Source organism: Alosa sapidissima, chromosome 10 (assembly GCF_018492685.1).
Source record: "Alosa sapidissima isolate fAloSap1 chromosome 10, fAloSap1.pri, whole genome shotgun sequence".
In the NCBI taxonomy this organism is placed as follows: Eukaryota; Metazoa; Chordata; class Actinopteri; order Clupeiformes; family Clupeidae; genus Alosa; species Alosa sapidissima.
In genome coordinates, this window is record NC_055966.1 from 3,684,340 (window position 1) to 3,699,905 (window position 15,566).

General features: G+C 44.2%; 1 protein-coding gene and 1 long non-coding RNA gene across 9 annotated transcripts in view; one reads left to right on the top strand and one right to left on the bottom strand.

Moving 5' to 3' along the window:
- Positions 1 to 7,293, bottom strand: part of LOC121720329 — a 24,086-nt gene extending 16,793 nt beyond the window's left edge. Inside the window, exons 1-2 of the long non-coding RNA XR_006034517.1 lie at positions 7,282 to 7,293; positions 1,302 to 1,306 (exon numbers count right to left, since the gene is read on the bottom strand). This is a non-coding gene — a long non-coding RNA (uncharacterized LOC121720329). The remainder of the gene's footprint in view (positions 1 to 1,301; positions 1,307 to 7,281) is intronic.
- The window catches only part of invs (inversin), a 25,829-nt gene extending 10,669 nt beyond the window's left edge, over positions 1 to 15,160 (top strand). For 5 of the 8 annotated variants that reach the window (XM_042106295.1, XM_042106294.1, XM_042106297.1 and 2 more), the window contains 13 exons: positions 2,683 to 2,850; positions 4,522 to 4,702; positions 4,901 to 5,010; positions 7,043 to 7,214; positions 8,034 to 8,195; positions 8,434 to 8,663; positions 9,137 to 9,243; positions 9,651 to 9,860; positions 10,451 to 10,704; positions 11,823 to 12,171; positions 13,100 to 13,305; positions 13,988 to 14,083; positions 14,168 to 15,160. In XM_042106295.1, coding sequence (XP_041962229.1) covers positions 2,683 to 2,850; positions 4,522 to 4,702; positions 4,901 to 5,010; positions 7,043 to 7,214; positions 8,034 to 8,195; positions 8,434 to 8,663; positions 9,137 to 9,243; positions 9,651 to 9,860; positions 10,451 to 10,704; positions 11,823 to 12,171; positions 13,100 to 13,305; positions 13,988 to 14,083; positions 14,168 to 14,277 — 2,355 coding nt within the window. In that variant the 3' untranslated portion in view covers positions 14,278 to 15,160. The remainder of the gene's footprint in view (positions 1 to 2,682; positions 2,851 to 4,521; positions 4,703 to 4,900; positions 5,011 to 7,042; positions 7,215 to 8,033; positions 8,196 to 8,433; positions 8,664 to 9,136; positions 9,244 to 9,650; positions 9,861 to 10,450; positions 10,705 to 11,822; positions 12,172 to 13,099; positions 13,306 to 13,987; positions 14,084 to 14,167) is intronic. The other 3 variants (XR_006034516.1, XM_042106300.1, XM_042106298.1) reach the window with 3 other exon arrangements.
- Positions 15,161 to 15,566: the final 406 nt, after the last annotated feature.

Consider the following 15,566-nt stretch of genomic DNA (forward strand, 5'->3'; position numbering starts at 1 on the left):
CTGAAAATGTACCATGCAATACTAATAAGCCACCACAGACTATATATTTGAATATATATTTGAATATTTTATTTGAATTAGTTTGAATAGCCCATTTTTAATAATTCAATATAAAACAATTGACAAACTGACATGCCTTTATGCAGCCACTGATGCACTGAGGTATGAACTCTGGGTTGTTTAATGCAAGAAACTAGCAAATCCACTCGTGTCCCTATGACCTGATTCAAGGGTTTAAGAACTGACAACTCTTATAGTACGGTACACATACACATACACACACATACTCAAGCAAGATCAGAATGCTTTGGGTATCATATTTATTGGGAGTTTTCACATTTGAAAACCAGAAAACCATTTCAGTACATTATCAAAGTAATCCATGTTAGTTTTGTTTTTTTTATGGGATGAATAAACATAATATGGTGTAAACCAAAATAATCTCTAAAACAATTATAATTGTTAAATACATATATCTTAGAATAAAAAGCAATGTTTTACATATCTGAATTTCTTGTTAAACACCTTGACATTTTAAAATGATCCCTTATGTTTGTGGACCATGTGTTGTTTGTAAAATATTTAAATAACATATATTAAAACATATATTAAATTTCACCTAAAAGGGTTGAATATTGGTGGATAACAGTGCTTTGAAGTTGCATTTGCTAATGCTGTATAGTCCAAGGAGCTGACTATCGGTACACTGGCATATTTTGGCCTCAGAGAACTGAAAGTTTGTTTCCTAGACCCATCAAATTAATATTTGAGTTATATCACTTTTGCATAACAACAAAATTGCAATATCACTGCAAATATATATAATTGAACCGAAACAAAGGGACTGGTTTAAAATCCATAATTCTTTTTCCTGAAAAAAACTAATGAAATAAAATTGACAATCACAGGATCCTTTGGCAAATTCCATTTGGTTGACAGCCTTTTTTTGAATATTTTAGTCACATGGATTTTTTTCTCTTTGTTCCACCATGTCATTGTACATCTCTTTATCCGTTTTACCAATTGACATTGGTCAGGGCTGTTAAACAACAGCACAGTGTGTATGTTAAGGTGGTGCCAGGCAGGCCAGTAAAAACAGAATAACTTCGTTTGAATGTGAATGTGTGGTGTTACAGTGTGGATGTGGATCTAAGAGTTATGGTACAGAAATGATACAGCTACCATGACTGAGTGTTAGCCCTGATACAACTGTGTTGTCTTCAGTATTAGGGTGATGGTTGTGTATCATAGTGTTGATGCCAATTTGATTTATTAGTAATATAGACTGGTAAATAGACAACTAAGACTGGTAGAAGAATGAGAAAGAGTTAGGGTATTTTTGTGCCATTTTAGTATTGGGTTAGTTAATACTAGTATGCACCTATAGTATTGGGTTAGTGCTGGGTTAGTAGAATGCACCTATAATATTGGGTTAGTAATATGCACCTATAATACTGGGTTAGTAGTATGAACCTATAGTATTGGGTTAGTAATATGCACCTATAGTATTGGGTTAGTAGTATGCACCTATAGTATTGGGTTAGTAGTATGCACCTATAAAACTGGGTTAGTAGTATGAACCTATAGTATTGGGTTAGTAATATGCACCTATAGTATTGGGTTAGTAGTATGCACCTATAGTATTGGGTTAGTAGTATGCACCTATAATACTGGGTTAGTAGTAGGCACCTATAATATTGGGTAAGTGCTGGGTTAGTAGCATGCACCTATAGTGCTGGGTAAATAGCATGCAACTATAGTGCTGGGTTAGTAGTATGCACCTATAGTATTGGGTTAGAAGTATGCACATGACCTGTAGCTTTGGATTAGTAGTAGTGACACAATGTGTGTGTGTGTGTGTGTGTGTGTGTGTGTGTGTGTGTGTGTGTGTGTGTGGCTCTAGTAGGGGTGTGTGCCTTCAGTGATGCTAGTCTGCTGGCGTCTCTTCTGAGAGCTCTGTGGGTTCATGGGAAAGCCTCCAGATCAGGAGACCACATGCAACTTTATTCACTTTGTGGCCAATTACTGGAAACATTACAGTGGACTGTGTGTGTGTGTGTGTGTGTGTGTGTGTGTGTGTGTGTGTGTGTGTGTGCGTGTGCGTGTGCGCGCGCATTTGAGAGACAGAGAGAAAGAGAGAGAGAGAAAGAGAGAGACAGAGTGTGTGTGACTGTAATTTAAGACGTAATTCCACAGATAAACAGCCCAAAATAACGAGGGCTATTATGGCTCCTGTTTTAAGTAATCTCTGTGTGTGACGGTGTGTGTGTGTGTGACGGTGTGTGTGTGTGTGTGTGTGTGTGTGTGTGTGTGTGTGTGTGTGTGTGCTTAATGTTCTCCACATCTCTAATGAAATTGAATGAAAGAGTTTTATGTGTGTTTTGCAAGGAGGTTTGTTTGTTGTGAAAGCCTAGTTTTGTAACAATTTCGCAATACGACCCATGACCCTTTTCTTTTAACTCTCATCTCTCAATCAGTTTGAGAGTGCCCGCACACACACACACACACACACACACACCAACATACTGGAAAGCATTAATTAGATGATTGAAATTAAAAGATTGAAATAGCTTCAAAGCTTCAATATGATTGCTGAAGGTACAAAACAATATGCTTATGCTCTTGTCTCTCCCTCTCTCTGTGTGTGTGTGTGTGTGTGTGTGTGTGTGTGTGTTTGAGCAGCAGACAGCTCTGCACTGGAGTGCATTCTACAACCATGCAGAGCATGTGAAACTTCTGATCAAGCATGATTCCAACATCGGCATCCCTGATAGCGAGGGCAAAATCCCACTGCACTGGGCCGCTCACAACACACACCCCAACGCCACACACACTGTCCGCTGCATCCTGGTTTGTACACACACACACACACACACACACACACACACACACACACACACACACACACACACACACACACACACACACACACACAAACCCACTATTACAAGTGCAAACACAAGCTTCCCCCATCACTTTCACATACACACATTACATTACATTACATTACATTACATTACATTACATTTGGCTGACGCTTTTTTAGCCAAAGCGACTAACAACATGGTAAACAGTTTAAGTTTTAGAGCAATTCTCAACAATTTTAGGACAATTTAAAAACATTAGAGTACAGTAAGAATAAGTGCATCAGTGAGTGCTGTTTTTAACAGTTACTTGTCAGTTTGAGACGACTGGTGAGTGCTAGGATCAGTAAGACTTGTTGTAAGTGTTGCTATGAGAGGAGATGTTCTCTAAAGAGCTGGGTCTTCAGGAGTTTTCTGAAAATGGAGAAGGATGTCCCTGCCCTTGTAGGATCTGGCAGTGTGTTCCACCAACGAGTAACAACAGATGAGAAAAGTTTGGATTGGCTTGAGCGTACCGGTGGTAGAGCTAGACGTCGTTTGTCTGAGGAGCGCAGCGGTCTGGAGGTAGCGTATGTCTGTATGAGGGCATTCAAGTAGGTGGGAGCAGAACCGGAGACTACTTTGTAGGCAAGCGTTAGAGCCTTGAATTTGATGCGGGCCGCCATAGGTAGCCAGTGTAGCTGGATGAGCAGTGGGGTAACATGTGCCCTTTTGGGTTGGTTGTAGACCAGGCGCGCCGCCGCGTTCTGGATCATCTGAAGTGGTTTCACTGCGCACGCTGGGAGACCTGTCAGAAGGGTATTGCAGTAGTCGAGTCGTGAGATGACTATTGCCTGAACCAGAAGTTGGGTAGCATCTTGAGTCAAGTAAGTCCTGATTTTCCAAAACGGGTGCGAAACGGCATGACCGGGCGACTGAGGCAACATGATCTGAGAAGTTTAGTTGGTTGTCGAGAACAACTCCTAGATTTCTTGCAGTCCTGGTAGGTGAAACAGACAGGGAGTCAAATTTGATGTTGATGTCGTGGTGTATGGTAGGTTTAGCTGGGAGGACCAGCAGTTCAGTCTTTGAGAGGTTCAGCTGGAGGTGGTGTGCCTTCATCCATGTAGCTATGTCTGAGAGGCAATCCGAGATCCGTGCTGAAACCAAGGGGTCATCAGGTGGAAAGGACAGATAGAGCTGTGTGTCGTCTGCATAGCAGTGGTATGAGAAGCCATGCGAACGGATAATCTGTCCCAAGGAGGTGGTGTAGATAGCAAAGAGAAGGGGGCCCAGCACTGAGCCCTGGGGGACCCCTGTGGTGAGATGGTGAGGTGCAGATAGCTGACCAAGCCATGATGCGTTAAACGAGCGTCCTGTGAGGTAGGATTCAAACCAGGAGAGAGCAGAACCGGAGATTCCCATGTTAGCGAGTATAGAGAGAAGGATGCGGTGATTAACCGTGTCAAAGGCAGCCGATAAGTCAAGCAGAATGAGTACTGATGACCGAGCGGTCGCCCTGGCTTCTTTTAACATATCTTTTGGCAGAAAGGACCTCCCAACAAGACATCCTGGTCAGCACACCTCAGGACACCTCTCAACACAACCCTCAGCACAACCCTGTGCTAATATTTACAGTGTGTGTGTGTGTGTGTGTGTGTGTGTGTGTGTTTTGCAGGAGGCTGCTCCCACCGAGTCCCTGCTGAACTGGCAGGACTATGAAGGCCGCACGCCGCTGCACTTTTCCGTGGCCGTGGGGAACGAGGAGGTGGTGAAGGCGCTCACGTCATACGAGGGCTGCAGCGTCACCGCCTACGACAACCTCTTTAGAACCCCACTGCACTGGGCTGCCCTGCTGGGTACACACACACACACACACACAATACAAATAACTACAAAATGTCTATTATTATGTTAATATTTGTTTTAGTGTGTTTCACGGTCACATATTTTGTGTGTGTGTGTGTGTGTGTGCGTGTGTGTGTGTGCGCACGCGTGTGTGCGTGTGTGTGTGCCTGTGTGCGTGTGTTTGTGTGTGTGTGTGTGTGTGCGTGTAGGTCATTCACAGATTGTCCACCTGCTGTTAGAGAGGAATAAATCTGGCAGTAACCCATCAGACAGCCAGGGTGCCACACCTCTTCACTATGGAGCTCAGAGTAATTACGCGGTGAGTGTGTGTGTGTGTGTGTGTGTGTGTGTGTGTGTGTGTGTGTGTGTCTGTGTGTGAATCAAGTAATCCCCCATAGTGTATTAAGAATGATTTTTGGATCACCCTAAGCTGGTGATGAAGTTCTTTATAAGTAACAACTGCTGGATGATGACCTGCGAGGAGCTACTAGGGATGAAGATGTCATAAATGACCAAATGATTGAGCAAGGAGCAGTAATGTTAAGAGGATACTAGGGCTGTCACTTTACGTTCGAAAATCGATTGCACAATCGATTGGACCAAACAACACAAGTTTCGAAAACTAAAATGGGGAATCGATTTTAACCAAATATAAAATAATTCCGAAGTGCAGAAAGCATTGCGAACGCTAAAAAGAAAATTACCACCAATTTTACGCACCGGGAACAGCTGTTTCAATCAGCTGCTATGCTGCTCGTGTTTTGCCAAAAAATGGAGGACAACGCGATCAACCTGTGCGACATGTAGAGAGACGAGTGATGGGCCCTAATAACTTGAGGAGTTCGATGTGGAAGTACTTCGGATTTTTGGTATATCAAACTATGGAGAAGAACAAAGCGGTAGGCTACGCAAACTGTGCAATCGAGTTCTACGTAGGCGAAATTTGTTTGACATTTCTAATCGTAAACACAGACACAGCTAGGTTGAAGCCTGCAGTCATGTCACTGATGTAATGGCAGTCCACTCGGCTTACTGGTTTTCGAGAATGTTGCACTTCTGTTTGTCATTGTGCACGAAACTTCACGCCAATAAATCAGAAATATTGCTGGCTTGCGTCTACAAGCGCCCTCTTTACGTTGGTCCTGCAGTTGTTTGTGAATTGGCCTATATTTGGCGTTGAAAATGGAAACGTCTTTAGACATAAAAAATCGATTTTACAATCGATTCAATGAACACTTATGTCTCAAAAATCGAACAGGATTTTTTCACAAAAGTGACAGCCCTAGAGGATACGTGGTGGAAAGAATGCAGACAGACAATCCTGTACACATGGGGTGGGATCAACTGGGGGAGAGTTGTTTTACCTGCCTATGAGATCTTTTTCAAGGCTTTGACTCAAAACGACTTTGAACTCATTCACCACATGATTAGCTGGGTACTTCAGTTGAGCAGGGAAGATATTTCAGCTTGGATTCGCCAGCAGGGAGCATGGAGGATGGGGTGTGTTATCTATGGTTTGTCAAGAAGATGGCGTACTGTGGCTTTCATCACAGCTATGGTGTATTGGAGAAGAACCTGTTGAATTCAGGAGGTCCTAAGAGGAGAAGATAGCAGGCTGCACTGGAAACGACAAACTTGCAGGAATTCCTGTTCTTCATTTGATGCTGAAGAGGTTTTTTTTGTGTGTGTGATTCAGGATATGTGATACCAGCAGATGTTGAATTACAGGGACACATTAACTTATTCAATAGATCATAGATGCAAACATACTAGTGCCTTATCCATGCATTTATATAGGAATATATAAGGAGTAGAATATAAGAAAATATAATAATCTATACAGGTTGTGCAAAATAGGAGGAATGCTTTAGACTCCAATGTTTCCACGTTGAGAACTTGAAGAGGAGAGAGGATAAAGTAACAGTAGATAGAAATAAAGTAAAGATGGCTCCATCATGAGCAAACTCTCGACTCTTGCTCTTATGAGCCAAGTATACAATGACCTAATAAAGTTGTAAAGTGAAATATGAAATGTGTGGTATGTGCAGTGTTTTCAATTAGGGCTAATTTACCGTCTGTTAATTGTGTGTTAAATAAATAGTGATTTGGGCATATAAAAAAAGAATGGAGCACAGTGTAGTTAGTAGCTACTGTGTTTAGCTTCATGTCCTTCATCTTTGGTGCCTCTGAAGTCATTACTCATTATGCTGCTCTCTCTTTGTGTGTTTATGGTACTTATGCATTTCTGTGTGTGTGTGTGTGTGTGTGTTGGGTCCATGGATATTATAAAATATTGTGTGTGTGTTGGGTCCCTGTACATTAGACATTTGTGTGTGTGTGTGTGTGTGTAGGACACCGTGGCAGTGTTCGTCCGGCACCCTTCTGTGCGAGATGAGCCAGACCTGGAGGGGAGAACCGCGTTCATGTGGGCTGCTGGGAAGGGCAGTGATGATGTCATCAGAACCATGCTGGACCTCAAACCTGACCTGGACATTAATATGGCCGACAAATATGGAGGAACAGGTATACACACCCATAAACTAAAGATGTCTGCTGTGTTGCTCTCCCTCTTTCGCTCTCATAGTCATACACACGTCATACACACACACACATACATAGCCATACACACGTCAGCTTTAAAGGCCGTGTTGCAGGGTTCATTTTCCAACGAATTTGCACAATTTGCTTGTTGGTAATAAACATTTAAACTGTTACCCAACAACATCAAATACAATGGATATCACAAAACGGAATATAATACGAAAAAGCAGGTACTATTTCACAGCGTTTGAAGTGATTCTCCTTTCCCCCACAATGCATTGCATTACGTCACCTTGGGGAGGCTACAGACCAAAGCCCACCTAGAGAGTAAGGAGAGAGGAGTAAAGAGAGAGGAGTAAGGGATTGTTCAGCAGTAGATAGCGCAGATTATAGATAAATAGATAGGCTATAGATAGCCTAGATATGTATATAGACAGGTAGATAGATAGCTAGATAGATCATGTCATATGCTGGTCACAGGGGAGCTCCTCGACCAGCGGCCAAAATGCACTCGCTTCCCTAGTTACTGCAGCTCTCCACCACAGTTTCCATCGGGACGGCACAGCCCACACAAGCACCTGCCAAACTGCGACTTGCCCATATTATCTCCCTCTTTGGTAAGCCGTACCCTGACGATGTCAATGGCAATCAATCACGAGCAGTAGTTATCGAAAATATTCATGCTGAAGACACGACACTTACACTTGTTTGTACAAAGTGTTTGTAAGTTTGTACATACTCATTTGTAAGAGTGTCTCTTGTGTGTGTGTGTGTGTGTGTGTGTGTGTTCTGCGTTTTCAGCGTTGCATGCAGCGTCTCTCTCAGGCCACGTGTCCACTGTGGCTCTGCTGCTGGAGCGAGGGGCAGCTGTGGACCCGCTGGACGTCATGAGACACACGCCGTTGTTCCGTGCCTGTGAGATGGGCCACCGAGATGTCATCCTCACACTCATCAAAGGTGAATGTGTGTGTGTTCATACTTATGTATGTTACGAGTTTGAATTGTTTGTGTTATTGCACCAGTATATCTGTGTAACTTTATAGTGTTTTTTATGTAATCTGATATAATTATAATAATAATAAAATAATTAATATTTATATTATATTATAGTATATATAAATAATAGTAATAATAATAATAATAATAATAATAATAATAATAATAATAATAATATAATGTGTGTGTGTGTGTGTGTGTGTAGGTGGTGCTCATGTGGACCTGGTGGACATAGACGGGCACTCTGCACTGCACTGGGCGGCTCTGGGGGGCAATGCGGAGGTGTGCGAGGTGCTGATGGAGAACGGGCTGGGTCCGGACCTGCAGGACAGCGCTGGCCGAACGCCCCTGCAGTGTGCCGCCTACGCCGGCTACATCAACTGCATGGCCCTGCTGCTGCAGCACAACGCCGACGCCAACGTCCAGGACAAAGAGGTAGCCGCAGGGGAAATGCACTACACAACACAACTAGACATGTCCCCAACCACTACTACAACTCACACACAACACATACACCACACACAGTCTGCTTACAGACTAAGCAGTACACACATACACATATACACATATAAACATGTTGCCACCAAAGTTCATTATAGGGATGTAATCATTTGACACAGCACCAACACAGCATCTTACACAGCGTCCATGGTAGCAAGGTAGCAAGCACCAGTGTTTAGCACATCCTCTAAAATACCACAGAATAGCTGACCGCACTCTGATAATGCAATTTGGATCAGAAATGATCAGAAACTTTCACACAACCCAACAGAACTCTATGTAGATAGAATAATGCACATTGATGCAGCAATGGCAGAGAGAGCAAAGGAGTTGATACCGTAGCAAATGTGTGTGTGTGTGTGTGTGTGTGTGTGTGTGTGTGTGTGTGTGTGTGTGTGCTCATACAGGGCCGAACAGCTCTACACTGGTCTTGTAATAACGGTTACCTGGATGCGGTGAAGCTGCTGCTAGGCTGTGGGGCTTTTCCCAACCACATGGAGAACAACGAAGAAAGGTAACAGACACAACTTCACTCCAGAAGTATCGTTGGCCATACAGGTATAAGGTACATTAGATTGACATTTATTCTTATGTACTGTATTTGCATCCGTGCGTTTCTGTGTGTGTTCATATGTATTAATGTGTGCTTGGACATTCATTTGAGTGTGTATTCACACATTGATGTGTGTGTGCGTGCGTGCGTGCGTGCGCGTGTGTGTGTGCGCGTGCGTGCGTGCGTGTGCGTGTGCGTGTGTGTGCGTGCGTGCGCGTGTGTGCGTGTGTGCGTGTGTGTGCGTGCGTGCGTGCGTGCGTGCGTGCGTGCGTGTGTGCGTGTGTGTGTGTGTGTGTGTGTGCGTGCGTGCGTGCGTGCGTGCGTGCGTGTGCGTGTGTGTGTGCGCGTGCGTGCGTGTGAGTGTGTAGGTACACTCCTCTGGACTACGCGCTGCTGGGGGAGCACCAGGAGCTGACGCAGTACCTGCTGGAGCACGGGGCCATGTCCATCGCTGCCATCCAAGACATCGCCGCCTGCTCCATCCAGGCGCTGTTCAAGGGCTACCGCGTGCGCCGCGCCTTCAAGGAGCGCAAGAACCTGCTCATGAGGCACGAGCAGCTGCGCAAGGATGCTGCCAAGTAGGGGACCCACACACACACACACACACACAACACACACACACACAGTGATAGAGTCTGTTTATACATACATGTTGGAATTTTCCTCTGGTCCACTGAAGACTCCAGCTATCACAGAAACAAAAGTAACCTACACACACACACACATATAACATTTTTATTTCTACTTACTCTCTCTCACTCTATCTCAGTCTTCCTCTGTTTCTTCATTCTATCCCTCCATTTAATCAGCTGACACTCTCGACACAGAATGACATTTAGAATGTGTCAGTGCACAGAATGAATGAACACACACGAGCACGTGTGCACACACATACACATGCATGCACACACACACACAGGGAAACGTGTACACACTCAGTCACTCTGTCTTCATCTCCTAAGACATGTTTGCTTTCCCACCTGTCTAGTTCAAGTTGATTTGTTTGGGAGTGTGTGTGTGTGTGTGTGTGTGTGTGTGTGTGTGTATTGTGTGTTTGTGTGTGTGTGTGAGTGTGTGTGTGTGTTTGTGTGTGTATTGTGTGTGTGTGTGTGTGTGTGTGTGTGTGTGTGTGCCTGCACAGGAATTTAAGAGGTCTTCTCTCGTTTAGAAAAAGGGAAGAGGAGCGCAGACGAGAAGCTGAACAGCAGCTCTCATTGGCTGGATCGCTGGATCAGCAGCTCTCATTGGCTGGATCGCTGGATCAGCAGCTCTCATTGGCTGGATCGCTGGATCAGCAGCTCTCATTGGCTGATCAAGCCCCCAGTGTGGGCAGGAGGAGAAGGGTGAAAGCTGAAGACATCTCCAAAAGAGGCGCCTCAAGAACACAACAACGCAAAAGTGAGTCGCCTCAATCTGAGCAAGGTTAGTTTCTATGGTCCTGAGATTCATTATGAGATTCATCATTCATTTATTAGGTTTGGATTTTAGCATTTTTGTTTACCTCAGAAACGTTTCGACTTTTTTTTGCACTCTATTCTTTAAGCTCTGAGAGTGTGACGTGAAGCAATACAATTTGACAATAGCATCTGTTGTCACCGTGCAGCATTGAATAGGTAGATGATCAAAACCCACTGATATACAGGTGATAGCATGGAGACTACAATGTTGGGTATGCCAAAGAAATAATGACATGTCTTTAATGGAATTTAAAATTCTTCAATATTTTCAGTTCAATATTGAATGTGTGGCTTGTGGCATAAACAATAAATGAAAAGCAAAATTGAATTGACTTAATCATCATAAAATAACACACTAATGAAAGCAGAGCTAGGCTTGGGTGTGATTTTGTACTTTGTGACAATAGCATTTGTCTCGGGATATCTCATCAAGTTCATTTAAAGCAACCACAAAAGCATAGCGAGAGAGTCTTATTCCAGACAAAAATGGGAGCGTTAAATTGTAGCATTAAATTAACAGCATCAAACTCCATTTCCATTTTCCTGTCATTATGTTCATTAGTAGGACTAGGAAAAGCACATTTAATGAATAGTAGTTACCCAAGAAAAAATACAGGGAGACTGAGTGTGTTAAACAAAAACTCATGAATCTTCATGAATCTGTAAATGGTTGCATCCTTTATTATATACTGCTGAAATATTATATATTGAACCTGGTCAAAACAGTAATCTTTAATGTATTTTCCCTCAGAATAATCACTTGTAAAAATAAGGCAAAATGTGATGACGTGAAATTTTATTTTCTACAATTACAATTACATGAAATTATTTTTTGACAGATATGGACTACACACTCTCCTGATGACTACTATGAATTATTATTTGAATATTAAAGTGTCACTCCCCTCTTTTTTAGACGTTATGGTGGGAATTTTAGTAAACCAGACACTGAATTGTTCACAGAAGTGCCCTCTGCTCCATCCTTTTTTCCCTGAAAAAAATTTGATGTCTGAACCCTGATATATTTCGTATCTCATTGTGTGTGTGTGTGTGTGTGTGTGTGTGTGTGTGTGTCCTGCTCAGGTGGTGTGGAGACTGAAGAGGTGTCTGGGAGGGCGAGAGTGTGTGTGCCAGCCATGTGTGTATCAGCAGTCGTGGGTTCCGAGCGTCTCTCCCCCGCCGGCTCAAGTCGCCCTGGCAGTGCCAAACCCCAGCTTCCAATTGCCACCGAGACGCAGGCCAGAGCGGCCACATCCCGTTCCAGCGCTGCGGCCAATCCCCCCGCTTCAGCCAGGCAGCGAGTCACGGACAGAGAGGGGGTGTGCCGGAGGGAGAGAGAGAGAAAAACAGACATGGAGAGGGAGAGACGGAGGAGAGACATGGAGCAGAGGAGGAACCGTGCAGCCAAAATGATACAAAGCGCCTGGAGAAGGTACATATGGGCATATTTGGACCCAGCACACACACACACACACACACACACACACACACACAATAAACCAACAATGTGTTTTTGATGAATGGGTAGGCAATAATCATGTGTGTTTAAGGGAGACCTATGTTTTGGGAGTGCCCACATGTCGTGCACATGTGCCCAGGCCCACAGAGGTCTGGCCGCTGGCCATCAACACCTCCGAGTGTGTGTTTGTGCGTGGATGTGAATGAGAGAGAGAGCAGAGTAACGAGAGGCGAAAAGTTCAGTGGCACCCTGCTGTGCTGCTCTAATAAACTACAGAAGCTCCCCTCTCCTACAATAATTACAGTTATACGACTGTACACACACACACGCACGCACACACGGTTCCCAGGGTCTGCCAGCAGAAATGTGTGTGGAACAAAACATCTGCTACTGTTTATGCCATCTATAGAGTGGAAGTGTGTGTGTGTGTGTGTGTGTGAACCAACATTATCTGTAACTCACATACTTCAAAAACATTAGGTATGTGCAGCATTCTGTGCTGTGATGACCCAATGAAGAGAGAAGTCTTGATTGAATGTTCTAAAAACATTTGGAAAGGCGAAGTAACTTGTAAACTGACAGGATAAGACCAATCAAAATAAACCATGCAAACGTTATCCACCTCTCCTGCTTAACCAGCATTCCATCATAAACTAGCAGCAGTAATTATCTAGACCCACATCAGCTGCCAATAATAGCCATTTGATGGCGACCTCATCCTGATCCCGAGCAGCCCTAATAGAGTTTCTGTCATGAGAAATGGACTGAACCATGTGTGGAGACCTCAAATGAGAGCATCCAGCGAATCATTGGTCAAGCCCCAGGAAGTGGTTTATGGAAGTGTGCAGAAACAGAATGGGTCATTGTCCCAAGCTAATTTGTGTGTGTGTGTGTGTTGAAGGCATCGTACCAGAGTTCTGCTGAGGGAGGTCTTGTGCAGAAGGCACAGAAGAGTGGAGCCGCCTGAGGTCACCGCCCTTGTGATCCAGTTGTTGTGGGACTGGCCCGTGCCTCACGGTCAAGCTCGCGGCAAAACCAGGGCCAGGCCCAGAGCTCCTCCCACCAAGAGCACCGTAAAGAAATCCACTGTTCTGCAGAATATCTATGGTGAGTCGACGTCATTCCCTTGAATGCACACCATAAATATGCATTAGTGTGTGTGTGTGAAAATCGTTTTGAGAACCCTTTCTGTGTTTGATTTGCTAAATCATAGCAGACTTCTTACACACACACACATGTAATAAAGCAGATCAAATGAAATTTTGGCTAAGTAAACGCAACTGACCTTCAGCACACATGAGCAGGTGATGACTGAGGGCAGCCATGCGGACCACCCCACCCCACCCCCGCTCACTGTTGCCTACTCAAAACACACACAGACACACCAGCACCAACGTGTACCTTCCCAATCCCTCTGGTTTGAAAAGTTCAAAGCTGTCAAAGGGGATGGCCGGTGTTGTCTCACACACTCACACTCACACACACACACACACACACACACACACACACATACCACTCTCTCTCCTGGTTGTTTTGTCCTCCCCACCTGGCTGTGTTGGCAGACACTGAAGATTTAAATCTGTCTTCATAAAGGAGAGCCTGTGTGTGTGTGTCCGTATCTGCCTGGACTATTAGAATAAGAGTCCAGTCCACTTGTTTCACCTTAAACGTGTGTGGAAGAGTAGCCAGGAATTCTTGTTTTAATTGCATGTGTGTAAGAGTGTACTCTTTTCATGTCTTCTGGGGTCTGCATGCAATTTTTTACTTCCTTCTGTGTGTGTGTTTTTAGGAGGATCACAAACCAGGAGGGGTGGATTCAACAAAATAACCACGCCATTAAACAGCTCCAGTTACTCGCTCCTGCCGCTTAAAAACAGCAGCACATGTACGTACACACACACACACAGAGAGCCAGCAGATATACATGGCGAGATCAAGAACTGAGTGTGAGTGTGTGTTTTTCTTGCAGTGAGTGGTATGGAGTGTGTGCGTGTGGACTCCTCACCGGCCAGGCAGTACTCGTACCACATGCGACCCCTCAGCAAGGACACACAGAGGCAAAGCCGGACCAAGAACTGACCTGACCCAAACACAACACAGGGGCCTGGTCCCCTAGCGACCAAATCAAACAGCGAAACCAAAATCAAAACGATGTTTAAGCAAACACGCCTCAGCCTAAAGACTTGCAGGTGTTGCTGTGTGTAAGACTTTCATTTTGGAACAGCATGCACACACACACAAATACGGACAGACAGACTCTCTTTTGTGTGTGTGCAACATAGGAGTCTTGGCCGTCTCCCAAGTCCCTGGAAAGTATTGTAGTCATGACAACCTAGGAGGCCACGGGGTTAAAAATACAGACATGGCCGACCTTCCGCGTTCCTCACACACCCACACCTGACCAAACAGACCACTGGCAGGTGCACCTGGAGACAGTTCACTGCCTGATGTAACCCCCCCCCCCACACACACACACACACACTCTTTCTCCTCCCTTATCTCTCTCACCTGCATGCACGTCTCCATTCTCTGCTGTGCAGACGTATCTTCGTAATGTTCTAGTTTGTTTCTCCTCCCTGGCATGTTATGACAAGTATGACATGCCTTCATTTTATTTGACCCACCAGAATGAAATGACAAATGAAAGGTGTAAATGGACGTGTTCCTTGGGCTTGAGGTTAATGGATACATTGGGCCTTATTTGCAGCAAGGCTCTCCTCCCACACAATGTGAGGTAAGGGACGTTTGGCTAAATCCATTCCAGATCTCCCACATTCATGTTCTGCAATGTTCAGCCCATCCCAAACTGACAAAGAAGCCTAAACAATGTCTTAATTAAAATACACAATGGGGTTTTTTTTCAGTACCTGAAAGGTGTGGAGGTGTGGAATGATGCTGGAAAAATGTAAAAATGTGTCCATATAGTTTCATGTAAAAAAAAATAATAAAAAATGTGAAATTGTCTAAATCTAAGATGTTTACTAGATATGACAGCTAGGCAGAATATACAGGACAGAATAGATCATGTAAATATCCTGGTGCTTGGGACAGATGAACAAGTACATGATTCCAACATATGTAGTTAAGCAATATGGCATGAGTGAGAGTGGGCTTGGTAAGGACATACCCATGGCTGTGGTTCAGACGGAACTGCTACAGCTCTATAGCTACTTGCTTGTCTATATGTCTCATGCTAAATGTAGCATTCATCCTGTTCCATTTTCGCAATTCCTGTCAAATGTGACGTTATGAAATCGATGCTCTCTTGTTCTGAGTGAATGGGACATTCCCATCAGAGTGATCGTGGCAGACAGTGCTAAACAGTCCAAGTGGGGAAGTCCTGTAATACCCCACTCTGAGATGCCTCT